At 45.6% G+C, this 26829-nt stretch overlaps 1 protein-coding gene across 3 annotated transcripts in view; it reads left to right on the top strand.

The window, feature by feature from the left end:
* The window catches only part of KIAA1328 (KIAA1328 ortholog), a 335333-nt gene extending 317630 nt beyond the window's left edge, over positions 1-17703 (top strand). For 2 of the 3 annotated variants that reach the window (XM_045777841.2, XM_045777840.2), the window contains one exon: positions 11474-17703. In XM_045777841.2, coding sequence (XP_045633797.2) covers positions 11474-11684 — 211 coding nt within the window. In that variant the 3' untranslated portion in view covers positions 11685-17703. The remainder of the gene's footprint in view (positions 1-11473) is intronic. The other variant, XM_045777846.2, reaches the window with a different exon arrangement.
* Positions 17704-26829: the final 9126 nt, after the last annotated feature.

Genomic DNA, 26829 nt, shown 5'->3' with positions numbered 1-26829 from the left:
ATCCTTTACGAATATCACATTGTCTTGATTAATGTAGCTTTACAATAAGTCTTAAAACCATGTTATATAAGCCTTCCAGCTTTGTTTTCTTCTTCTTAATTGTAGCTCTTCTAGTTCCTTTTCCTTCTCATATAAGAAACTGAGTCTTAGATGAAAAGGTAAAGATTACAGAAAAATATAAATTGTAATAACATGAATAAGAGATTTTACTCTGTTAGCTGTGCCTGTTAATATATTATATTAAAATTATTCTTGAGGGGCACCTGGATGGTTCAGTCAGTTAAGTGTCTGACTTCAGCTCTGGTCATGATCTCAGGGTCCTGGGACTGGACCCCCACTCAGAGGAAAGTCTGCTTGTCCCTCTCCCTCTGCCCCTCCCTCCACTCATGCGCTCATGCACTCTCACTCTCTGTCTCTCTCTCTCTCTCTCTGTCTCTCAAATAAATAAATAAAATATTTTTTAAAATGTTCTTGATTGGAGCATCTTCCACATACTCATTGACTTTTGGTAAGTTCTTTAGCCTCCTTTCAAGGTGAACTGATTTTGCATAGTATTCATTCTATGGCTGATAAGCACTTCAGGAAGAAATATGTTAAATTAGAGTTAGCAAAGTCCTGTTGTGATAGCACCCCTGTTGAATGGAAAACAAGACACAGAAAGGTAAGGTTCTGAGTAGTACCCTCAATCCTATGTCTGCACACATCTGATTTTCTCTCCATCTATATGAGTAGTTCTCCTGTGAGGTCTGCAGTTTCATAGGCAGGTTCAAGACCACCCTGTTATTCTTACTAGCCTTTTTGTCGATGCTTGACAAGTGATTGTGAAGCACTTATAAAATATGCTATATCTTCTGTAAGTGCTTCAAAAACCTGAATAGCAGCCTAGTTTTGCTTTAGCAGTTAGAGAACTTCTGGGAAGAACTATTTTAGGACTCCGGAGAAGACCTATGTGAGGACTCCTGGCCCAGTATGATAAATGGTTATCCTTCCACTTTCTTTATAAAGCCATTCTTTCTTGAATTGGTACCATTCCTTTTCTCCCACCCAGGTAAGGATAACATATAGGGGAAAAAAAGAACCATAAAAAAGACTATAAACAAATATTCCCTATAAATACAGCTTTTTAAACCCTTAAATAATTGTAAAGAATCTAATTTAGTGATATATATAAAGAATACTACTACATAACCAAGTAGAATATATTCTAGGACCTTGAATGTGGTTCCTATTTCAGAAGCCAAAAACAGAATATTCCTTAGCAATATATCAAAAAAGAAAAAGTATATTATCATCTCAATATACACTCAAAAGTTACTTGGTAAAATTAATTTTTCATTCTTGATTTTAGTAAGCCGAAAGAGGAAATACTTAGCATAATAAAGAACACCTGGATGGCAAATACTTAACAGTGAAACAATAGATAATTCCTTTTAGATCAGCCTGGGTCCGTTAAGTGTCTGCCTTTGGCTTAGGTCATGATCCCAGTATCCTTGGATTGAGCCCCGCATCGGGCTCCCTGATGAGCAGGGGGGTCTGCTTCTCCCTCTCCCTCTGCCCCTGCTTTTGTGCTGTCTTGCTCGTTCACTCTCTCTCAAATAAATAAATAAAATCTTTTTTTAAAAACCCTATAATTTTGGTATTTCCCTGGAAGTGTTAGCCAATACAATAATATAAGAAAAAATAATACAAATAATAGAAATCGCATACATCCTATCATTATTTATAGTCAGTGTCATTGTTTACCCATAAAACCCATAAGAATCAATTAAAAAAATAATCTAAAGAAATTAAGAGAGTTCAATATTGTACAAAACTTAATTACTATAAATCTCTCTACCAGCACTAGCTATTTAAAAGATATAATGGGGAAGGGGGATTCATTCATATGAGCAATGAAAAAATTAGGGAATTCCTCCTAATAATAAACCTAAAAGAAAAATTTTTTTAAAAGTAAACTTTTAAATAAATAAACAAACCTAAAAGAAATTTATGTAACCTCTCTGGAAATACATTTCGTAGCTAAGATAATTGAGAACTTATGTTTATCTATTTCCTGAAACCCCAATATGATGACAGTAAGTGAATGCTTTTAAAGGAATAAATTCACAAGGATAAGTACATCAGAAGACTCATCAATATACCAGAGATTTATTCACATTTTTGGAAAATGGAAAATGAATGAAGGATTAGTAACTTACTAAATAGAACAGAGGTTCTATTGGACAGCTAGAAAGCACTGAGAAGGGTATTCACACAAAAAGACATGGATGGCACAGAACTTTGGAAAGTTTTGGGAATTAGAAACAACATGAACAATGGAAAGTAGTGATGTGGAGTGGAACAAAAAATATTATGGAATGGACATGTGAAGTGAGAATTAAGAAACTCAGTACCTCTACCACAGTACCATATATGGAGTATTAGTCCCAAGCAAAAGACTAGAGACGAACCCTATCTAGAAAGTTCAACAGAGAAGAGACATTAAGGAATGTCATATTTTGGAAGGTGAAATGAGTCAGATTAGGCTAAAAATAGGATAAATTCAAAGTCTACAAATGGAAAGTTTGGCTTCCTTCCCTGGCCCAGAAGTAGACTACATCTCCTTACCATGTAGAATATTGGAAGATTCTTCTCTGAAGACGCTTAACAGTCTCAGGAAAAAGACCTCCACATACTGGTATGGACTGGTACATCCAGCTTGGGAAACAGTCTGGCAGTTCCTTAAAAGGTTAAACATAGAGCTTGCAATCCCACTCCTATGTATCTACCCAAGAGAAATTAAACATATGTCCATGCTGAAATTTGTACATGACTGTTTATTGAGGCACTGTTCCCACTAACCAAAGGGTAGAAACAACCCAATGTCTATCATGTGATGCATGGATAAACAAAATGTGGTCTATCCAAACTGGAATATTATTTGGCAACAAAGAAGAGTGAAGTAATGATACATGGTACAACATGGTTGAATCTTGAAAACATTTGCTAAATGAAAAAGCCAATCACAAAAGGCTATATACTATATGGTTTTATATATATGAAATGTCCAGGCAACTTTATGGAGATAGATAGTGGTTGTCTAGGGCTAGGAGAGGGGATGGAAATAGAGAGTGACTGCTAATAGGAACAGGGTTTCTTTAGGGGGGCAGGGGGCAATGAAAATGTTCTCAAATTAAATTATGATAGTTGCCTAATTCTTAATAAAGTAGAAACCACTGATCTGTGTGCTTTAAATAGGTAAATTTCTGTGTGTATTTTTATTTCAATAAAACAGTTTGAAGTTTATAAAGAAGCATTCAGCTACATTGAATGCTGCAGAGACATTATGTAAAATAAGTGCTACAAAAAATCCATTTGATTTAACAACGTGGAGATCATTGGTGAATTTGGTGATTTCAATTTTAGTGGTGTGGTAGAAGATGAAAGCCAGATTGTAATAAAATCAGAAATGGTTTGGTTATAAAAGGGGAGGTCTCCTTAAGTACTCTTGATTAACGGTAAACAGGAAAAGACTGAAGGTTCTAGAGTGGATAGTCAATACAAAAATGTCCCTAAGAAACATAAATGGAGTAGTTAGTCTTGTCTAAAAGAAGGATCACTTCCTTCAGTATGAAAGGAGGAAATGATGAGTGCTGAAAGACTTGTAAACTTGATAGAGTAAAGACAAATTCTCTTTAATGACCTCTGTTTTCTCTGAAGTGGGAAGCAAGGCCATCTGTTTAGGAAAGTAGTAAGAAGGGGAAATGAGGAGAACAAAACAGCTGATTAGAGAAATACAGTAGCTTTGTCAGAAAATGTGTCGCACCCACTTAAGGTTAGTGACAATGAATTTATATTGGATCTGCTCTTTGTTTGCTCGTTTCTTTGAACATTGTTTTATTTACACTAAGTTGCCCAACTATAACTCACAGAAAAGGCAGACATTTAGATTCATGCAGCGTTGTGCTTTTGCCAGATTTAGGAGAGAGGACAGAAACACAGTGGACACGTTTTTAAGAGCATTGTTAAATGAGTGATTGGAATGCCAGACCATGAATTCAAGATGAATAAGGGATAAAGGGCTGGGAAGAAAGTATGCTATTAATGGTCCCACCAGGACAGAGATTTTAGTGAATTTGCTCACCACTTTATTCTTAGTTCTTAGAGCAATCGTTGTTTGAATTAATGGTCTGATGAGACCAATGGGCAGAGATACTGGAAATAGTTGAAAAAGCAAGCTTGAAGGTAGCATGTGGGCATCAGAAAGTAGTAGAATGTTTGAATTACTAAATTCAAAAAAGATGCCATTTTAATTGATGACAGGTTCCAGGATATGAATAGAAAGGCTTGATGAGAAAGTCTTTGACCTGAGATGTCAAGGAACTAAGAAGTCAGAGTGTTGGTCCAGTGTCATTCATGTGATGTTAACATTAACAAGGATGATGGCAAAAGTTAACTTGAACTGTCCAAGTAAAATCAAGGGGAAGAATCAAGTGTTAACATCTTCAGTGATTGAGAGTGAGTGGGTAAATAGATGATATAGATGAAGAGAGGTTGAGAGTGGTAGAGCAGATGACAGGATACTCAGAGCAATAAGAATTTAATGTGGTGCTGGGGAATAGTGATCAAAAAGCAATAATGGAAGCAGTGATGATTCCAATACTACCTTTGGCCATGAAATACATAGGGTATGTTGAGTATAAACAGTGCCCACTCAGAATAATGTAGGGAAAGCATTGACCTCAGCAAAGAGCCAGGTTTCAGGAAAAATAGGAGATGAAGGGAGTACTCTAAGAAGAGTACAAAATATAGCCAAGTATGTCATGAAGCAAAAGCTCTAGAAGCATTGGAGGGCATGGGAAGGGATGGGAATAAGGAGGGAGGAAGTACAGAACATAACAGAGATAGCAGTATTTTGCTAACCTGTGTTGGATTGTAGTGGGGAATAGCCTTTGGGCATTGACCAAGTGAGAGAAGGAATAAGAGACCTAGTTGATTTTGTCTCAAAAGACTTTGGACCTAACCTAAGTGCTCTTCATTAAAAATAATGTTGTAGAAAATTGATAAGGAAAAAATAGTCCCAATATATCAAATGAAAAAGTAGTTTATACAAACTATATGTGTAATATCCTTTTTTGTAAAATGAAAACAACAAGAATGTGTGGATGGGTAATACTTTGCAGAATGTTTGAAATACATTGTGATGACTTTTTTTGGTAGAGCCACCACTTGAAGATTTATTTATTTATTTTAGAGAGAGAGAGAGAAAGAGTGGAGAGAGGGGCAAAGGGAGAGGGAGAATCTCAAGCAGACTCCCTACAGAGCACAGGCCCTGATGTGGGGCTCTATCCCAGGACACTGAGATCATGACCTGAGCCGAAACCAAGAGCTGGCCACTTAACCAACTGAGCCACCCAGGTGCCCCAAATTGTGATTTTTTTTAAAGACTAGCTGTCCAAAACTTTTAAAAAGCTACTTATGGAGGAAGGTACTAAGATCTAAGCCATTGGACCATTCATTTTTTTCAACAAATATTTAGCAGCTACCTTGTGTCAGATACCATTCTTGGCACTGGAGATGGTATCAGTTAACACAATAATGACCCCGTCCTCATGGAGCTCATTACTGTGGAAAGAGATAGGCAATAAATAATGTATTTTAGGTAGTATTGAGTGATACAAAGAAAATAAAACACCAGGGCGCCTAGGTGGCTCAGCCGTTAAGCGTCTGCCTTCCGCTCAGGTCATGATCCCAGGGTCCTGGGATCGAGCCCCACATTGGGCTCCCTGCTCGGCAGGAAGCCTGCTTCTCCCTCGCACATCCCCTTGCTTGTGTTCCCTCTCTCGCTGTCTCTCTCTGTCAAATAAATAAATAAAATATTTTAAAAAAAAACACTTAATGAGATAAAATGAATGTGGTATAATGACTATTTCAGATAGAGCATTTAGGGAAGGCCTCTTTGAGGAGGTGACATTAATGACTAGAGGAAGCAAGCTAGGTCTGACAGCAGAGCATCCTAAGCAGAGGACACAGCACGTGTTCAGGCCCAGAGGTAGCTGGCTCGATGGAGAGGAGCAGGATTTAAAGGGGGGGAAATGAGTTCTGTTTAGGATAGTTAGAATGCCTATTACACATCCAAGAGGAGAAATCAGGCAGCAGTTGGGATGTGAGTCTGGAACTTGAGAGCAAGCTCCATCTTGGAGCTCTACATTTAGGACATATTGATAGTATTAAAAGTCATGTGAACGATTGTAATCACTTAAGCTATGAGAGCTGAGGATTGAGCCCTGGGACATGCCATCATTTAAAAGGTGAGAGAAGAGGAGGATAATCCGGAGAGATCTGAAATCACAAAAGATGATAAAAGGGAATGTGAGGGGAAAGCTCCAGAGGCCACGTCCTTCCCTGGGTTTTGTCTCGATGTCTTGCTAGGTCAGAGGCAACCAAAACTGGAGTGAGATCTCTAGGAGGACAGAATTCATGCCAGTACAGCCAAGTCCAAATTGTTTCCTGGATGGGACTGGCAGAATAAACCAAATCAGCCTTCTGCTTACCACTGCTCCGTAAGGAAGCTTATAAGTCAGCCTATGTGCCCGGGTAGCTCGGGAGCACTGGCTCTGTGAGGTACAGACGCAAGAAAGACCAACATAGTCAATGCCTATGGCTCAAATAGAGTCTGAGTTTCTCCAGGGATGGTATTTTTATAGATCGAATAAGTTGCCTATCCCTTTAAATAGTTTAAACACCAAACTCCCATCAGGGTCAGGCCAAGTTAATCAACTTTATAACTAACCTCCTGTCACATGTCACCTCAGCAAACTAAGGCACACTGCTCACAGAACATAATTTGATGAACACTGCTCTTTCCTGGTATTTAGTATCAAATGCCATAGGAATTCATTTTTTATTTTGCTTTATTGCATATATAATTCTGGTATAAAATTGGATGATATCTCAAGCTTTGGTTTTTAAAACAATCTTTGCTATTTTCTTGCTTTTTAATCTGTGAAATTATTTAGTCTTTCCTGATAGCAAAAGTACTGTTAAAAGACTTGAATAAAATTAGCTGTGAGGTGCCACTGAAATGTGAGGTCCTTGTCTACCACAGACTTTCTGATTCTTCTGCCACAGTGTAATCCATGATAGAATATGGCTTCTAGAGAAAGAGAATTTTTATGATAACAGCAGAATCATGCAGATAAGCATTTGTACTTTAGGGTAAATGAAATTATTGGCAAAAAGATAGCCCAGTTGATTTCGAATGTGGATGTGTTCACGCTGAGTTACAACTAATCATACTATACTTTTAAAATAAAATGTAGGGGTGCCTGGATGGCTCAGGCAGTTAAGCATCCAACTCTTGATTTTGGCTCAGGTCATGATCTCAGGGTCATGAGATCAAGGCCCAACTCGGGCTCTGCGCTGGACCTGCTTAAGATTCTTTCTCTCCCTCTCCCTCTGTCTGCCCCCCCCCCGACTTGTGCCTGTACACTCTCTCTCTCTCTCTCTAAAAAAATAAAATAAAATGCAATTGGAAACAGCAACCATTTTCTTCTTCTACTCTTCCTTTAGTTACACATCTGATTTATCTTGGTGGAAAGACTCAAGTCTAGGAAGTCAAGGTGCCTGAAGTAAAAACCACTTGGCTCTGCCACTCACTTGCTGTGTGACCCTAATCAGTTCACGTACAGCTCTCTGAACCTCAGTAAAATAAGAGGATTGTTTCAAATTATGCCTAAGACCCAGTCCTCCATGACTAAGCATTACTAAGTGTTCGCCAATATCCGGTTCTCCTCCCCTTCTGGAGCTACATGACTAGTTCTGGCCAATCAGATAGAAGGAGAAGTGTTGTGTCACTTCCAGGCTGTGAAAACCTATGTACAATTCCTCAGTTTCTCTGCCCGGCCGAAACAGTAGAGAGGCTTACATGTTCCAGGTGATGTAGCCAGAAGATAGTGGAGCCACTCTGCCTGGACCTACTTTGAGCCTATAGCATAAGCATGACATGTATTTGAGTTATGTGAAGCCATTGGAACTTGACGTTAATTTGTTCCGCCGCATAACCTAACTTATCCTAATGCATCAGATCTAACTTTCTACGGTTTTGTGGGTCACTCTTTCCATATTATAAAGATTTTTTTCTACTATATTGTGTATGAATAAGAGTACTGTGAAGGAATTTGAAGCACACAGCTTTTTTTTTCAAATGATCAAATAAGTTGGTACCTATTAAAGCAGTCTTTAAGCACAAATCCCTGTCATTACTCTCTATTTCAGTTTGCATCTCTGAAAGATTGATTTCTGACATACTTTCAGATCCCCAATTATTTGGGCTCTATTTTTTTTAACAGCTGGTTTATTTCCTCATTCAGAGTATTACTCCCTAGCTGTTTTAAGCATGAAATTATATAGAAGAATACACCTTTCCATTGTTTCTAACTTTTCAATAAGTTTTGACAGTCTGTATGAAGAGGTGAATATTACAAGATTGCCACATGTCTCTAAGGAAGGTTCAAACAAAGCCTATATCTTGAGCATGAAGTAGGTCCGTCTTTCTGATAAAGAAACTTTCTTGGAAACAGTACTCAACTCACTGGCTTACACCTTAAATGAAGATGTTTTGGTTGAACACAGTAACCATTGTTTTGAATGGCAGAGATAATTGTATTGAAATAGTGCCTTAATGCTGTGAGAATAAAATCTACAAAAAGAAAATTCTGCTCAAAAGAATTTTAATTTACAGTTTTTCATACCATAGAAAATATGACATTTCCATGCCTGAGATGTTAGTCTGATCTTGCCTGGAACTTGAGGGCAGGCCAGCTACATAACTTACGAGACCAATGCAAAATGAAAATGTGGGACCCCTTGTTCAAAAAGTAGGATGAAGAAAAAAAGTAGGATGAAGATGTACAGTTAAAGTTACTAAAATACAAAGTTTTTTCCTTTAAGAAGAAATTTATAAAGCATGACCAGTAATGGTGATACATGAGTAATAGCATAAACCTACAGATAGCAAAAAAAATTTATATTTTTGAGGTCATAATTTTATATAATAAATAATACTTTATTAATGTGATAACCTGACTGATCATAAGATTTTTCTGGCTCACTTTTCTTTAAATTCATTTATTAGATCATCAAAATTGATACATTTAGCAACTTTATTTTAAATGATACAATTAAAAGCAAATCAGTCACTCTTGGCAAATGAAAGATCACACATAATTTTTGATAATTTTTAATTTTAAGAAGAATCTTTCTGCGGATGCAACTGACACTGGAGCTGTTGGGAATATTTTATAGGTTGTGGCAACACTAGGATAGATTTCTGATAAATGATTTCAAAATATAAATTCCAGTATCTCTTGAGCTGATGATACAGGACAATTTTTCTAAAAAGGTACAACTCTTTATACACATTAGTTTTATATATGTCAGAAAATCTAATTTTAATCATCAGTTTGTTCAGTGTTGTTTTTCTCTGGTATGTCCCATAACTTCTAGAGGTCATACAAGAAACCAAAAGTGACTTAGTGATTTGTATATAGTTCAAAACTCCTACCTATGCTTTCTATTGCCATATCTTTCATGACAAAGAAAAAATTAATTTTAAAATTGTCATCCTCATTAATTGGTTCATTTGAAGCTGCATATGAAAATAGTGTTGTTTTCCATCAGATGCAACAATCTTTACATTTAATTTCTAAACCCGTGGATATTTACTTTGCAATGGCGCGGTTGGTTTAGCAGGGGGCGGGAAGGAGTTCTGGGGTTTCTTGGGTTTTTGTTTTGTTTTGTTTTTTTTAAAGAGAGCATGTGTGTGAGGGGGAAGAAGGGGCAGAAGGCAGAGGGAGAGAGAGAATCCTAAGCAGGCTCTGTGCCCAGCGCAGAGCCTGATGTGGGGCTCGATCTCAGGACCTTAGATCATGACCTAAGGCGAAATCAAGAGTCTTATGCTTAACTGACTGAGCCACCCAGGCGCCCTGGTGCAGCAGGTTTTAACACCTGATTCTAAACCCTTTGAAGAATTCTTATATCTCTTGTATATGCTTTATTGCAATGTCCACGTGTATGCTTTGTTCTATAGTATTTTACTGATGTGTATTGCCTAAATGCTACCGTTCTCATTTCAGCGCTCAGGCCAGAGAGCTAATATTTTGCCGTGGGGGGATGGGTTCTGGGAAAAGACAGGCAAGCCAGCAAGTGCTCCCACAACTGCTGCTTCTCCTGCTGCCACCATCATCACCGTCACCAGAATGGGCCCAGGTCCCAGCCCCAGCCACACCCTCAGAGCCCTGCAGCTCTGGCTGCTTTTGGCAGGAATGTGCACACCAGGCAGGCAGGCCGACTGTTTGGAATACACACTGCCCATCATTGCCCGCTGTGCCTGTGGCCTGAACCCACATACGCATACCCAGCGTATCTCCTCTGTTCACACACCTGCTCCCTTATCCCATCAGATTTCATTTGTAAGACACAAGGTCAAAGAAAAAAATCAAGAGTTTCAAGACAGCAACAGAAGAGCATTAAGCCAAGTCTAGGGCCATGTGCGCCTGCTCAAGGCTTCATGATATATCTGTAGAAATGACTTGGCTCCTAGTAGGAATGAGTATAGAGGCAGATACATTTATGCCTTTGGCTTTCCATAGTGGGAATACATACAGATGGGCCATGGATGAGGGTGTTACTGACCACTATTAGTTTCTCTGTCTGTCTGCTGCTCTAAGCCTACCCTTTTTGATGAAAATGCCAGACACCAAGGCAGTCTTTCTTTGGAGAGAGCTCTTCATAGATTCAGAGGAGAGTTTCTTTTACCAAGATTCTAGAGAGAATGGGAGTGAGACAGCAGGAAGGAACTAACATTTACTGAGTACTTATTATGTTAATTTATACCAACTGATTCATTTAATCCTAACAGGAGTTCTGTTAGCCCCTTATGCCTGAGAATCTGAACTGAAAGGTTGAAGAACTTTCCCAAGATCACACAGCCTGCAAATGGTAGAGGAGAGATTTAAACCAGACAGCTTTAATGTCCTGAATGAGAGCACTGGAGACAAACTACTTGAGTCCAAATCCTGACTGTGCCATATACTGGCTTCATGTTGGATGAGTTCCTTCCCTGAGCCTCGGTTTCCTTGTGTATGTACTAGAGATCAGAAGAGTAGAGTACCTACTTCGTAGGGTTGTTCAGAGGGTTAAATGAAGGTTGAATACATGTAAAGCATTAAGAACAGTGCCTGACAATTAATAAGCCTACAGTAAATGCTACTACTGCCATCATTACTGTTGTCACCATTCCTTTGCCCACTCCACAGTCTCTCTTCACAGCTTAGAAAACAATGTTGGTGATCAGCAGAAGAGAAGAGCTTACAGGCAGGCAGCAGGGGCCTTCTGCTGCTTACCCTCCCTAAAGCTCCCATCTCTGTAGGCTTCTTGGGTTCTAATGTTCCACTGGTCTGATCATTTTCTGTCTGGGTTGTGTGTGTTGCAGGTATGAGACATCTCTGCTGGATTTGGTTCAATCTCTGAGTCCAAAGTCTGCTCCCAAACCTCAGTCCCATCCCTCCAGAGAAGCCGGGGCCTGGAATCACAGTACTCGCCGACTCAGCCCTCGAAAATCAACCTGGAACAAGATGGGGACAGGCAGGACCCCCGAAGACCTGGAGGAGAATCAAATTCTGGAAGATATCTTTTTCATTTGACGTTGAAACACACGCTACAAAATTTCCATCCAAATTGTGTGGGCTTCTTTATATACTGATGTAGGATTTTAAATTATTTGATTGCAAAGTAACCGTGTCTCTCCTTTCACAGGGACCTCTCTCACTAACATCCTGTTACGTGTTGAACGTAGTAATCATGCTACAAACCCAGAGTGGTTTTGATCAGACCCATCAGTAGGTAACACATTAAGGGGCAATGTGGGTGGAGGGCAGTATCTTTTCTATGCCACGCAGAGATTAGAAAATTAACATAGGACACTTTCAACATGCAAAGGCCTTTGCATATTCATTTCCAGAGTGTTTCCTTCTCAGTACTTTGTTGGAAAAGGTTGGCTTCTTTTGTAGGGAAGGCCTTTTCACGGAAAGATCCCTCTGATTTAAAAGTAGCCCCTTTGTAACATAAGTAGTTTCAGAAAGACAGACTCCTTACCCTTCCACCTCTCCTTTACCTCTATTCCCTCACTGCCTACCTCCACATACGTGTAGTCATTTAATTCCGAGGTTGGAGTTGGTGCCCCTACCGTCACAAGCAACACCGAGGACCAATTGTGAGTCAGTTCCGGTAGTCATCAGCCCTTAACCAAAGGGCACAATGGGCTGGAGGAAGGGACCCAACCAACCCTTGGAAACCAGCATTAAGTCAGCAACAGAGTGACACCCTCGGGAAATAAAATGGAGGCACAGGCCTGACATGCTTTTCCTGCCGTCCACCCATTTCCCAGGATAAATAAGACCAATAGCTCAGTACTTGTTATTGACCCAAGTGTCTCTATTTGCGAGCTGCCCATGGCTGTGTCTGGGGAAGATTCCACTAGAGAGAGGAGCATCAGCTGCCACAGGCTGAGAGGCTTTCCCTGGTCCTCCCTCTTACCTCATGAGGATCAAAGGCCCTAGGTTGATCAGGCCTTTTATGTACTGTGGTCAGGGTCACTGTCCCATGACCCCAAAGAACCATCTCTACTTGCCAGATTCACCTCCGCCACCCCCAGCAGAATCTCCCTCTCTTTCCCCCTGGGCGTCCGTTTGACCCAGAGGAGGCCCATGGACGAAGTACACTTGAGACCCCATTCTCTCTCTGTTCTGCTGTTGGCGGAGCTCTTGAGACGGGTCCTTCAGCTTACAGGGGGCTCTCGTGGGCTCCCATACCGATGGGCAGCGTGAGGAGCTTGGTAGAGCCAGTGAGTTGGCAACTTCCCAGTCTTTGAAAGCGAGGGAGATGTGCCCCAGATGTGTCTGCTTGATGACTTTATTTGATCTGGGGGGTGTTGCTTTCTGTTTCTCTCTCCCTTTCACCCAACCCCAGGCTTGAAGTGGGATCAAGAGTCTGTCAGGATTGGTAGCCAAGGTCAGACCGCCCAGGGTGAACTGCATTTAGTGAGCCTGCAGGGCTTCCCTGAATTCTTTATTGAGACTAGATTATCTCAGCCTACAAAATCCTCGTTAAACAGATTCCTTATCTGGATAGATGGAAATCTCATTGTCTCTTCAGGCTGAGGCCCTAGCACCTCTACTCAGCCCTCCTTCATGTGGGTCTTTTTGCTCTTTGGAGAAGAGAAGAATGGGACCTACCAACACCAGTCCTTAATCCGAGGTCAGGATTAACTAGTTTTAGGCATCCAATTGAAAAGTTGAAAAAATACTGCAGATTAAACTATCCTTTTAAAGTTCACCCCGTGACAGGAACTGAGTCAATTTCATCCCATTTCAGAAAGCATTTGGAAAATTGAGTTTCCTTTGGTGTGGCAAAATGGGGAGAAACAAACTGAGAGCCCTCAGCCATTTTCTCAACTAAATTTAGGTTTCCAGAACTATCTTTTCCTTGCCCCGGGTATCAAGAGCACCTTAAGTACGTCCAATTCCCTTGGATCAGCCATAACTATACTCCCCCATTTGGACACCAGGGTCTCTACAGGTCTCTAGAATAAGAGGGTGCCAGAAGAATCAAGAAAAAGATTATGCTTTCTTAAAGAAGCTTGTTTGCCTTTGGAAGAATCATAAGTGAGACATAAACTCAGGGCTTTTGGCAGGGGGCGGGGGTGGTCAGGTGCCAGAGATTGGAGTTTAATTGCTTCTTGACCTCCCCCTGCATGAGTAATTTGGAAGAGCAGAGATGGATTTTCAGCAGAGCATCAATCAACATATTTTCATACCAGTTGCCTTTCTCTGGGATGTGAATTTGTGTCTGTCTAATCCAGTGTCTTCCTTATGAATTGAACAGTGTATGTTAACATCTTCATCTGTCTGACTTTAAGATACATATATATATGAAAAGGTTGTTGTAGAGCCTTGAGGCTGTTGTGGAGCCTGGAAGCTTGACCTAATTGCAGATATCCTACAGAGAGAGGGTCTGACGCAGAGGAGTCTGCCTTTCTTCCTGGTCAAGTGCTCCCAACAGTGGCTGCTTGCCTCCAGCTGCTTCTTCAGAGCAAGACTAGACACATATTAGGGGTGCTTCAGATAATGCCGCAACATTGCCCACCCTGCTGCCCACCACTCTGTGAGAGCAAAACCAATCAATGTTTGCAAAATGGGACGGGACAGAGTATGTCCGTTGAAGCTCCTACAGGGGCCCCAAGTGCTTGATTTAGGAAACTAAGGTCAGTCAAGGAAAAGCTTTTGCTGACAGTCATCCTTCCCATAGGCACACTTGTGTTCATCCAAACCTGACCCCCCATGGTGAGGACTTATCTAGAAAACCCCAAATGTCGTGGGGAAGGGAGGGGCTCTCTCCTCCCTCAGAGCCGCTCTTTTCACTTGGCCCTGCTCCCAACACCACGGCCAGAGACTCTGGGCACGGATAGGCCTAACAGAGAGGAGCCAGATGAAGTCTGCGGTCATTAGTGAGGTGGATGGAGGCTATGGCAGACCCCTCCCAGTGCATGGTTTATCCTCACTTCGGAGAGTATTGTTTTTAACATGGGCAACTGTTTATATACACATAAGATTTTAAGTTAATAAATTATCTGCGTGGCTATTTTCCCCATGTGATTTTGATATAAAATTGTCCCTTCAGCACCCCTCATCAGATCAGTGGGGCAGAGCTTAAAAGCAAGAACAGCGCCCCAGGTTATCAAAATGTTATTCTCTTCAGTATGTGTTAAAACAGCAGGAGCTTGGGTTAACAGAAAGAAAGAAAACGCTTTGCCACATCCTGATAGGTTTTCCTGGTTGACTCCAGCTTGCTTTCATCACATGGACACCAAGCCTCCTCTAAGTTGTGTGGTTGCTGGAGTGGAAGTTTTGATCTACATGCACCTCTGAGTCCCTTCCATGTGCCTGTCACCCAAACTGCTCAGCAAGGAAGAACTATCAGCACTTTGAGACAGGAAAATGGTCCTGTCTAGTTGGCTTCACGTACTAAGAAATGTTAGGCAAGGGCTTTTGTGCCTGAAATGCCCAGTTTTGAGATCATACTGGTAGATTCAATTAACAGCCAGAGACCCTCTCCTGCTCCTTGTGCCCCCAGTCAACCTGGCACCTCCACCTTTCCAAGGAGACTGCAGGTGCCCCTCAGAGGCAGAGGCGGCGAGAACACTATCATCACTCAACCAACTCCAAGCCCTGTGCGCCATCTTATTCAATGCTTATGAGAGTCATACTTTGAAGAAATCATTTGCATAGTGTTTTCTCAAGTCCTTTATGGAATGAGGACGGGGATCCGTCTATGCACACCTAAGTCTTCAGGGTGTTATCTTGTGCACTAATAATGAAAATGAGGCATAACAAACCCTAACTAAGGTCATCAGCTAGTAAAGAATAGAATTCCAACTCAGATTCTGGGGGTGGGAGGGTCATTATTCCCTCCCCCCGTCCAGTCAAACTCCCAAGTAGTATCAAGCCCACCTCCTGTTTCTCAACCCTCCCCCTTCGCTCCGTCTGTGCTGGTGTTTCTCCAGCACAACAGTCTCTGCACTGATCTTCCTGCCAGACGGCCTGGATTCATCCTTGAACAAGAGACCATACCCTTCTTTGCCTCACTCTTATCTTTAAATGGGGGTCATAACAGAACCTACCTCAAGAGGTTATTGTGGGTGCAGTGAACTAATGCATGTCGGGTGCTCAGCACAGATAAATAAGCACTCCCAAGGTTTACCTGTTCCTGTTCTCCAGGAAGATACCAAGGTCATGTTGCCATGTCGCACCCTGGCTTAAAAGTGTTGGATAGTTCCAGTACTCAGTTTCCTATTGTGCTTAAGAAAGAGCTTGGCCTTCGGAGCGTAACGCACCAGGATCTTCGTGGTTTAGCCCACTGTAGACCTCCAGCACCTTCGTTTCCCCACGGTTTCTTTCTCTTGACTTCTGTGTTCCAACCACTGTGAACTTCCAGGAGAACTATGGAAGTTCTCCTGACCTTCTTGTGAGCTTTCTTAGCCCTTTGCATATCCTTGATCACCACACTTGCTGTGCTAGAAACGCCTGTTTATCTGATCCCTCCTTTAGATGCTAGTCCCCATGGTGGCCAGAATAAGATGCTGGTCTTAGCCGTCACTCACTCCCGAGAACTTAGCATGGTTCCTGGCACGTTGTAGGCTGTCTTCACTGTTTATCAGTTAGTAGATGGATAGGTAGGTGCATGGGTGAAAGGGAGGGAAAGGAGGGAAGGGAGAAAGCCATTAAACAGATCTGTGCCTCCGAAGTCCAGTACTCTCTGCTATACCAGGCTGCTTGCCCCTCTCTCACAAAAGAGAAAGTGAGGGCTGTATTGAGGGGCTTGGGGACACCTCCATTGCTTCCTCCTCATTCCCACACTGACTCACATTTTCTTTCCAGAACAAATCTAAGATTTATAACTTTCTTGCTTAAAAATCCAAAGGACTCCACAATGCTTACAGGGCAAGGAACATACCCCTTAGAGTGACACACCAGGACTCTGCTCCGTTCACCTTTGCAACACACAGCTGTCGGCCACCTCCCAGAGACATACTGCTCTTCCCTATGTGTGACTTTTCCACCTCTCTCTCTTGTGGATGAATCTTTCCAGACCAAGCTCAGTTGTCACCACTTCCATATTTTCCTGATTCCCCCCAGGCATCCTTATAGACTCTCCTCCTGGCTCCAAGAATGCTCCAAGAGCCTTCTGTTGTGTCCCACCTCAAACTGTGCTGGTTGTTTGCCTCCCTTTTAGAATGGAAAGTGTCCAAAGATGACAAATATTGACCTTGGAATCAACTCAGCCTTACCGCTTGTGAGTTGTACACATTTAGACAGGTTATACTTTATAAATTTAAACTGTATTTAAAGTTAAGCTTTATAAATTATACTCTCTAAGCCTCAGATAGAATAATTGATAAAATTATTTGTAAAAAGGGTGTGGTCATTCCTACCTTACAAGTTGGTGCCGGGAATGCTGATCTAGGCCAGAGGGAAGCCAGAATGATGAGGCAAGAGTGTCCGTACAAGGAGGCCTGGGCAGGGTGTCCAGTGGAGCCAGAGGGGGCTCCAAGGAATGTGGAGGGACTGGAAGACCCAGGAGTAAAGAACATTATTGGCATTTGTGAGAGAAGAAGAGGTGCTTGGCTGGAAGGCCAGGGCCCAGACAGGGTGTGGGCACCGGCCTCTCCCTACCCTTCCTCTGCACTCCAGAGCTGGGCGGCCTTGCCTGGCACCTCACTGGCACCATCTCACACACAACGGCCTGACCACCTGACCGGGATGTCGAGGCCCAGGGTCCTTCACCTGTGCTGCACTTAGAAACTGTGCTGTTCCCTGCTCTCTGTCCTTCTCTTCCCCAGTGCTGAGATGAGGAGCTGGAGGAAGGGAAGGCCAGCTGTCCTGCTTCCTGTCGCTGCCGCTTGAGACCGTATGAACTCCACAGCCCCGGTTTTCAGCCCTCTCCTCCCGGCTGGAGGTGATTTAAGCTTGTTGGATTTATATAACATTGGGAAACGGTAAACTGTGTAAATTTGCTATGTTTTCCAGGGACAGTTATTTATGGAGAGGCATTTTTAACTCAAGTGCAGAAGTGTTAAATCATTATAATAAATTCATGCTATTCAGACTTTCTTACATTGTAATAAATTTTTTCTAAGCATGAATGAGGAGATCCATGATTCCTCTAATATACCATTATGTATTTCTTCTCAAAATGACACAACTTACTATATCAACTTGGAGAATAATAGAAGGAGATTTACTGTGTTGGAGGGAAAAAATCGAATAGCAATGAGTGTCAGAAGGGTCTTGGGACCAGTGACCCCCAGCGGAATGTCTCCCTGCCTCGCCACTTGCTTCTCACCTGATGGGAGGAGCGGCAGGTGTAGCCGCAGCAGGGGAGGGAGGGCCTGTGAGGGTGCAGCCCCCACATCTGCCAGCTGAGCTCTGGAAAACAGCAGAGAAATGGGCCAGGGGCCCAGGGACTTCTGTCCCCCACTGTCGGGGAGGGGGGGTGTGGGAGTGGGCTGTCTCAGAAAGGAAGAGTCTCCCAGTCTTCCAAAGCCATCAGTCTGGGTAGAGAGCTGCCCTCTCATCCCACCTCACTCCTCACCTGGATGTTCCCAGACCGGAGGATTCGTAGCTGTCATCAGATTCGAAAAGTTCAGGACACATGGTCTTCTGTACACTCTGATGCGTTTTTTGGATTGTCCGCTCTGCCCTAGGCAAAATCCAGTGACATTGTTCCTGACCCCAGCAGCACACAGGAGCTATGCGAGCTGCAGCTTCCAGCTCCCATGGGCCATTCGTCACAGAGGCCTGAAGAGGGGCTCCTGCGAGGGGGGCTTCAGTGAGAATCTTCCCCAAAGATGGGACCTTTTGGCTGGGCAGAGGCAGGGAGGGAAGCGTTCTGGGCAGAGGAATCCTGTGTTAAAGGCATGGAGACAGAGACCCCCAAAGTCAGTAAGCTGCGAGCAGCCTTGACTGCTAGGCCTGGTGTCTAAACTCAGAGGAGCAGCGGGCTCTAGTGGAAAGACCCGCATCGATTCCAACCGTTGCTGCTTCCCTGCTACATATCGCCTCCCCACGCAGGGCTCCCAGGTCCCTCTCCGTGGAGAGGGGAACCCGTCCCTGGATTGCCCGGTCCAAGTGGCTGACAGCTGTCTTCAGGCTGGCCCAGCGAATTTCCAGCTGGCCACCTTTTCTCATTCTATTGTGAAGTCAGGCTTACATAGAAGTTTTGGAAACAATACAAAGAATTCCTGTATACCCTTCACCCATACTCCCCAAGTGTTAACATTTTAACTCATTTGCTTTATCGTTCCCTCTTTCTCACACATATATAAACACATATATTATTAATTTTTTTGTGAAGCATTCAAGAGTAAATTGCAGACGGATCCTCTCCTTCCCCTACTAGTTTAACACGGACGTCCTACAAACAGGGCCCGCTCTGACATAACCACCGTCCGGCGAGCGCAGGCAAGAGGCTGACGTGAACACGGTGCTGTCGTCCTATCTGCGGACCTCACCTGAGGTTCTGCCAGACTTCCTTCTTAGCTTCCGGGTTTCCTTTCCCTGAATATCCTTTTTAACAAAAGAGAAACAATTCGGGCCCAGGATCATAAGTTGCATTTAGCTGTTGTGTCTCTCTCTGAGTACAGTCCAGTCGTTTTGTAAAATGTTCCCCAGTTGGGGCTCGTCTGATGTTTTCCTAGGATTACATTCAGGTTATGCATTTTCAGCAGGAAAAAGTGATGCTGAGTCCTCAGTCCATCATAGCAGGAGGCCCCTGACAGCTCTTTCCTTCATTCCGGGGGATGTTAACTTTAATCACCCGGTTAAGGTACAATTGTACAATTATTAACTTTTCCTTTATTAGTGTGGGAGGGGGGACTTTGAAACTATGCAAATATTGTTTCTCTTCTACTTTTACCAACAAGTTCCGGCATCCTCGGATGACTCGGCACATGCCATTTAAATCCTTAGTCTTCTGCTGGGTTCTCACTACCCTCTTAGACTACCCCAGTGCTAGGCAGGAGATTGGAAAAGGAGATAGCTCATTTCTTTTCCTCAGGGACTTCCGCTAGGGAGAGAGCCACACGCATACAGTGGCATAGAGCAGTGTGGGAAGAGGGCCCGTGAAGTGGTCCCCACTCTGCGGTCAATGGGAGGTCAGAAAAGAGGTGCCCAGCTAGAGCCTCCTGGGGCAATGGACCCTGAACCTAGGGCAGAGAGAACGTGAATAGTCAGAGATCTGGAATGACAGGAGAACCTGTGTCCGTAAGCCATCTTTGAGGGCCCCCATGAGAACTTTTCCCAAATGCCTATCATCCCATCAGCTCCCCAGGTAATGAGAAGACTGGAACCACCCGGCTTGTGCAGAGTTGGGGCAAAGTGAGGCAAAGGGGCCTTGCTGAGAGGGTGCCAGGCATGGGCTGCTTCAGAAGGGGCCCATGGGAGGATTTACCCCCCCCCCCCGCCACATCTCTTCTCATTCATTCAGCAAACATTGTGGAGCACCTACTGTGTGCCAGCACGAAATACTCTTAGGGGTTCTCGATTAAAGGGGAACCTTGAACCCAGAGGCCTCCTAAGGTTGCCCAGCACTCAGGGCAAGACAGCAAGTGTCAAGACTTGCTTCACCTTCGGCCCAGAGTTGAGAGCGGAATCAAGTGGTAGGGAACACACAGCTGCGTTCTCTCATTCAGGTGACTCTTCTCTCAAGAGCTAGGCTGAGGGCATTCATGGTCTCCCTCCTCTGCCCTCTCTCTTCTCTGCGGCCCTTCCCAGCCCTTAGCAGAGAGCTGGGCCAAATCCTTGAGACCCAGGGTGCCTGCTCACTTTGCAGAGGGGAAAACTGGCAGAAGTAGAGGTCTGAGCCTTTCCAGGACAGCCTTCTGTCCCGTGGTTAGGTTGCGTGTCTTTGTGTGAGGCTCGGGAATATAATCAGTGAAGAGGCTTCCTTGTGAAGAGTCGTCTTGCCAGTGCCTTGACTAGGTGGCCTCTTCCAAAGTAATAGAGTGATGACTACGACAGAATCTGCCAGCAGGGGCCTGGGCTCAAACCCCAGCTCTGCCGTACCGTGAGACTTTGACACATGGCTTACGCTCATCTGTAAAATGGGCTCCAGCGTTGTTGGGAGAGTAACTGGGATGGCATGGGTGAGGTAGGCAGGACGGTGACTGGGGCAGCAGTAAGTGGGTGGCTTTTAAACGAGGCCCTGTGTCTTCCCCAGCATAGTCCCCGCCTGCCTGGACATCTTGGGAGTTCTTGCTCCTCCATGGCCCCCTCCCTTGGGGTCTATTTAACCCTTGCTCACCTTCTAACACTCCGCCCCAGGGCCTCCCCCAGACTGGGCTCCCCCCCTTCGCTCCGCAGGGCCCCCCCGACCCCTGCACCACTCTGTCCCGCAGCTGTCTTTGCTGGCCAAGGAGCCTCATAGCAGGCGAGGAGAGCAGCTCATTTTGAATCTGGGCTCCGTTACTTTCTTGCTGTGTGATTCTGGGCTAGTCACTTACCTTCCCCAAGCCTCTGATAGTTCATCGGTAGAGTAAGGTGAGATCACCCTGCAGATAACTTGCAGGTGTAGAGAGAATACCCATAACACACTTGGCGTCGGAAGGCGGCCATGTGTGTGCTGTCATCATCACGTCTCCCCGAATCCTTAGTCCAGTGCTGGGACTTGGGGAACAGAGGCACTCCCCATTCAAGATGACTTTCATTTAAAGAGTTGGACTAAGGGAGGCCCAAGTCCAACCCAAGGAAAAGGCCTCACAGTGGGACCTGAGGCCCTCAGCAGTCCGGGTGTGTAGCCGGCCAGGTATATGGGGCCCACCCGGCGGCCCTCACGTTAGTTCCTGTGGAGTCCAGGCCCTGCCCGCGCAGGATGAAAACGAACCTCAGTCACCTGGCCTCTGCAGCCCGTCTCCAGACCCCAGGAGGAAGAGTAGATGGGAGACAAAGCTGGCAGCATGTGGGTCCACCGATTTCCTGACACCCCAGTGCCCACAGGCCCCGGAGCTGGGCCCCAGGAGGAGGTAAGGAGGGAGGGCAATGGCGAAGATGATTCACGGGGAGACTCTGCAGACAAGAGGAGTCCTCCTCCCTCAATTGGTGGACTACGAGGCCCTCAGAAGTGGTTAAACCCCCCTCAATTTTGAGTGACGGAGAACCAGTTTGCGTTGATCTTGAGACGTTGCTTAGAGTTTTCTCCAGAATTCAGTGTACTGGGGAAAACAGAGCTGACACAAGCTCAGACGGTTTTGAATCTCGGGTGGCTGCATAAACTGGTAGTAAATATTCCATTTACTTCCACCGAACTTCCTCTCCTTGTGAAGAATAAAAGCTAACTGGATCTTTGGGTTTTTCTGTTTCCCTCCATGCCCCCCCTGTCCCCAGTGGCAGCAAGTGCTACTAGGCAGGGAGAATTCTGGACTCCTTAGCGGCATGCTCAGTGCGTGTCACTCACGCCTGAGAACCCCAGCGCCAGCCCAGCTGACGAAGGCGAGCAGGAGAGGTCCTTTCCTGGCACCAGAGTCGACATAGATGATGCCGTTTCTGAAAGGTGAGACTGGATTGTTGAGAAACCGTGAGAAGTGGGGAGCAAGGAGGCAGGACACGGCGCCGGAGGAAGCTGCTGTGTGGAGGGTGCACAGCCCGGGGAGGTGGCATGCGGAGATTAAGAGCACCTACCGCTCTGCAGACAGCCCGGGGCTTGGGCCCTGACTCGGGGTCATCCGGGCACGGGGCTGCAGCTCTCTGAGCGCGCTTCCTCATTCGTAAGACAGGGATGAAGACACCCAGAGAATCAGGTGAGATTATAATTAAGCAGCTCAACACGGGGTCTGGCTCAGAGCAAGCACCCCTAAGGGGTGGCTACACCCATGCCTCCAGGAGAAGAGCCCCAACAATAAGAGTGTGAGCGGAAGGGCCCTGATGCCTCTCCCCCACCAGCAGGGTCCTGAACATCCCCGGGCCTGGGCTTATCTGCTGGGAATCCCGCAGGCCAGCTGTTGGAGCCTGGGCCCTCGCTATGCGCCCCGGGTCTCCCCACTGAGTTCTTTACGCCCATGTACCCCGCATGTACCCACTTAAACAGGGTAATAGGAATGACTGAGAACATTGGCCGGAAGGGGTGGGAAGACTTTTCACTGTATACTTCTTCATACTTTTTGAATTTTGAAATATCTGAATATGTTACCTTAAAAAAAAAGTAACATTTTTAAAACGCAAAGACCAAATGAACATGCAGCCCGAGGCCGTGCGACCCCAGAGGAGGATGGGCTGTAGACAATAACAGCCACAGTGGCGCCGGGAATGCTCCTGGGAGAAAGGGCAAAGAGAGGAAGGCGCCCAGGAGCAGCAGCTAACTGGGGTCCCGGGAAAGAGTGTGAGCAGCAAGAGACAGAGGTGTGTACACCGCGACATGCCAGGAATTCTCTGGGTGTCGCAGGGCTGACTGGGCTGCGAGAAGGTGGCTTACGGTGGTCTGAGGTCAAGTTCAGGCTTGCTTCAGGTGGGACGTGAATTGTCGATGCGATGGAACTAAGGACAGGGAAGAAGGGGATCGAAGCCTGAAGTATTCGTTCTGAGTCTCTGTACTACACCATAAAAGAATTCACAGCTCAGAAATCTTGGGGTGGGATGCAGCTGTGCGTGGCCGTGTCTCGTGGACTCCTCACAACTCTTGGAGTGGCGGTATTAGTATCCCCATTTTAGAAAGGACCCCGGGGCTCAGAGAGGTTAAGTAACTTTTCCAAAGTGACACAGAAGATATTTGAAAGCACTGGGCTTTGTATCTGGTCAGACGTCAAAGCCTATGCTTTCTTCGCTCTGATACACTAGTCTCCGAGCCCCCTCCTGGTCTGGGCAAATCCTGGTGAGACCCCCCCCACACAGGGTGCAAGCCCAGAGGGGGACGTTCAGAGCTCCCTGAAAGGATGAGGAGTCAGGCTAGCATGAGGGAAGAGGAGTTGGGGTGATAGGAGGGGCTGGGGGTGCTGGGGCTGGCTGTCCTGAAGGCCTGGGGTGCTGGGTCAGGCCAAAGACCAGACACTGAGAGGGTGGGGGAGAGGGCAGGGAACCAAAGGGAGGACTCGCAGGGAGAAGGGAGGACAACTTAGAGAAGCAGACAGAGGGGCAGAGAGAGAGAACTCTCAAGTACAAAGCCTATACTTGCAAATACTCATGTGAGGGGAGTGTTGGCTACACACTTATTCCAAATGTGCTATTATTACTTAAAAAGCATTTTCAGAACACCCACCACTTTGGAACGTGTCCTCAGTAGTCTGCAGTCTGTGCTCTCCTTCCTTCCTTCCTTCCCTCGTTCATTCACGCAGGCAGTGAATCCACAGTGACTGAGAGTCTGGCCTCCAGGAATGGAGAGTCAGCCAAAGGTGGGGGATCAGTGGTAGCTAAGACTTTATTTGAGGGTGGATTGCAGTTTGTGAGACAGACAAATGGTACTCACAGCCGAGTCTGATACGTCGCCTTGGGCAGGGCTGGGTCCCTGAGCTCACTGCCCAGCCTTCCCTTAGCCACCTCACCCATGTGGGTGGGGAACGTTCATTTGGGTTCAACCTGGTGTAATTTCAACACTGGCCCGGCAGACCTCATGCTAGAGGGAGCTGTCGATTCACCCAGCCCAGGGGCAGCAGGGCTTGGGAGGCAGGTGGACAGAGGACCTGGAATCTCCCATGTGGGTGCAGGGCTCTGGTGAGGCTGCGTCTCACTTACTCTGTGCGGGAGTGCATGGGATCCAGCTCAGAATAGGACAAACGTCAGATCTTTATAAAAACCCGGAAGGAGACGGGAGCTATTAACTGAAAGTTCTCACTAAACATATTCTCCTCATATTAGCATCACACAGAAAGAAAGGGGGAAGGGAGAGAAAAGGGAGTACAAAACGTGGATGGAGAGCTGAAGGCCTTTGAAAGTCACTGGGAGCAGGGGCTGGAAGGAGTCCTGGGATCTAACCAGGAGCCAGCACCCGCCCGTGGGTAGAACTGGGGGAGGCCACCAGGATCCCCCCCCCCCAGCAGCAAGGGTGCAGCTTGCTGTCCCCCAGGCCACAGCCGGCCGCTAGACTTCAACACTGCATCAAAAACGTTGAGGGCAAACCGAGGTACCTATCAACAAAATGACTTGATAATGAGGATTTGTTTCAAAATAATTCATGAGTTGAAGCTAGGTGGGGGGGCTCCTAGGGGGCTCAGTCGGTGAAGCCTCTGACTCTTGGTTTAGGCTCAGGTCATCTCAGGGTCCTGGGATTAAGGCGGAGCTCAGCGGGGAGTCAGCTCCAGATTCTCTCCCACTGCCCCCCCCTCATGCTCCTGTGCGCACATGCGCTCGCTCTGAAATCAATCAATCAATCTTAAAAAAAAAAAAAAAAAGCAAGCTAGGTGGTACATGAAGTTTCTTCATGCAAGTATCTCTACTTTTCATCATGCTTAAAATTAAAAAAAAAGTATGATAATAAACAAAAAGTGTTTTAAATGGAGGAGCTATGAAGAAATCAAAAACTGTAGGTAGAATGCTAGCAGAGGAATATAAGCCATAGAATATAGGCAGAAATTAAGGAGCATTGTGTCTTGGCTTTTCTTAAATAACACTGCAAATCAGGGGTTCTTAGCCAAGGGGTGATGGATGAGCTGCAGTCCCTGCGCTCCCTGTAATTGTGTGCAAAGTGACCTGATAGTTTTCAGCAAGTTTTCACAGAATCTGTGACTTTCCCCCAGAGATTACTAAATTGTATTCTCCCTTAAATATGCTATGCATTCATTAGTCACTGGGTGTGTGGTTTTTACGTAGAGCGTTTATTTTATGGAACTGACATATCCACATCTGGACCCTGTGTTTTCATCTCTCCTCTCAGTCAGCCATACCTGGAACAGGACAAAACTGGTCAACCCGCTTCGTGGCCCAGCTCCTGAGGGGGCAGTTCCCGGGGGCCCCACGGCCCCTGAGCTTCAGCAATGGAGGTCAGGGAGAGCTTTGGCAGAGAGAAGGATACCCAGTGGGGAGGGGAAGCCAGTGAGGCTCCCTGGGGTCTGAGGGGGAAGGGGGAAGTGGTGTGGAGGCTGTCATCCTCTGGCTTTTGGCTGCGAATGTCCAACAGAAACCATGGTTTTGAATAGCCTGAGGCAGATAACCCAGAGAATTCCTTAGAAAACACCTACTCAGGGGCGCCTGGGTGGCACAGCGGTTAAGCGGCTGCCTTCGGCTCAGGGCGTGATCCCGGCGTTATGGGATCGAGCCCCACATCGGGCTCTTCCGCGATGAGTCTGCTTCTTTCTCTCACTCCCCCTGCTTGTGTTCCCTCTCTCGCTGGCTGTCTCTATCTCTGTCAAATAAATAAATAAAAATCTTTAAAAAAAAAGAAAAAGAAAAAGAAAAAGAAAACACCTACTCATTCCTCACGGGGGAGCATAACACCTGATGTGATGTCATGCCCTTTGCAATGAATTCTTTCAAGAAGGTCAGCTCCCCACAAGCTCCCCAGAATGGGCAGGCAGGCTCTTGCCTGGGCTCACAGCCTGGTGGGCAGGGGAGAGTCTCATCGTGGAATCATCTCCACAGTTAAGGCTTGAAGGCTGCCCCATTTCCTAATGCATTTGGGCTAACATTTCACAGGCGAGTTCTAGAAACAAGGATTTGGCCATTGGTCTGGGAACAGAGGTGGGAAGAGAGGATGGAACACGGGGTCTAGGTATTACTCTGCAGTTGGGGCCCTGACCTCTGCTTTCTATCACCCTGATTCAGAGAAGACATCTGAGGGCTGAAGCCATTCCCCACTCTCCCACAGGAGGGCACAGACGGACCGACAAGGACCTTTGTCTACCAGTACTCCTGTCTTCTCCCTGACCAGGCCGCTGAAACCCGGAAGCTTGCCTGCCCCCTCACATGGAAAGAGATGGAGACCCTTGGGGGGCTCTGCCCATTCCTAAAGCAGGCCACAGGGCTGAAGGGACTGAGACAGGCTAGAGAAGACAGTCTGTCCCAGGACAGGGGCTGATGAATGCTCGTGGCTGACGTGCCTCTGTCTGGGGTCTCACCTCAGAAGGACCTGCTCCCTCCTTGCCACCTCTTCACCCCCAAGTCCTGGTTCCCATCCTTCCTCCTTTGGAACCCCCCCAACACACACACACACACACACACACACACACACACACACACACACACACACAACTTTCCTTCTCAACCTTCCCCCTGACTGTCAGGGTTTGGACACCTCTCTATGTCCTAAGAGAGA

The sequence above is a fragment of the Ursus americanus genome, chromosome 19 (genome assembly GCF_024610735.1).
Source record: "Ursus americanus isolate L20-20 chromosome 19, mUrsAme1.1.p, whole genome shotgun sequence".
Classification (NCBI taxonomy): domain Eukaryota; kingdom Metazoa; phylum Chordata; class Mammalia; order Carnivora; family Ursidae; genus Ursus; species Ursus americanus.
The sequence above is the reverse complement of the archived record's forward strand: the minus strand, read 5'-3'. Positions and strand labels throughout refer to the sequence as shown.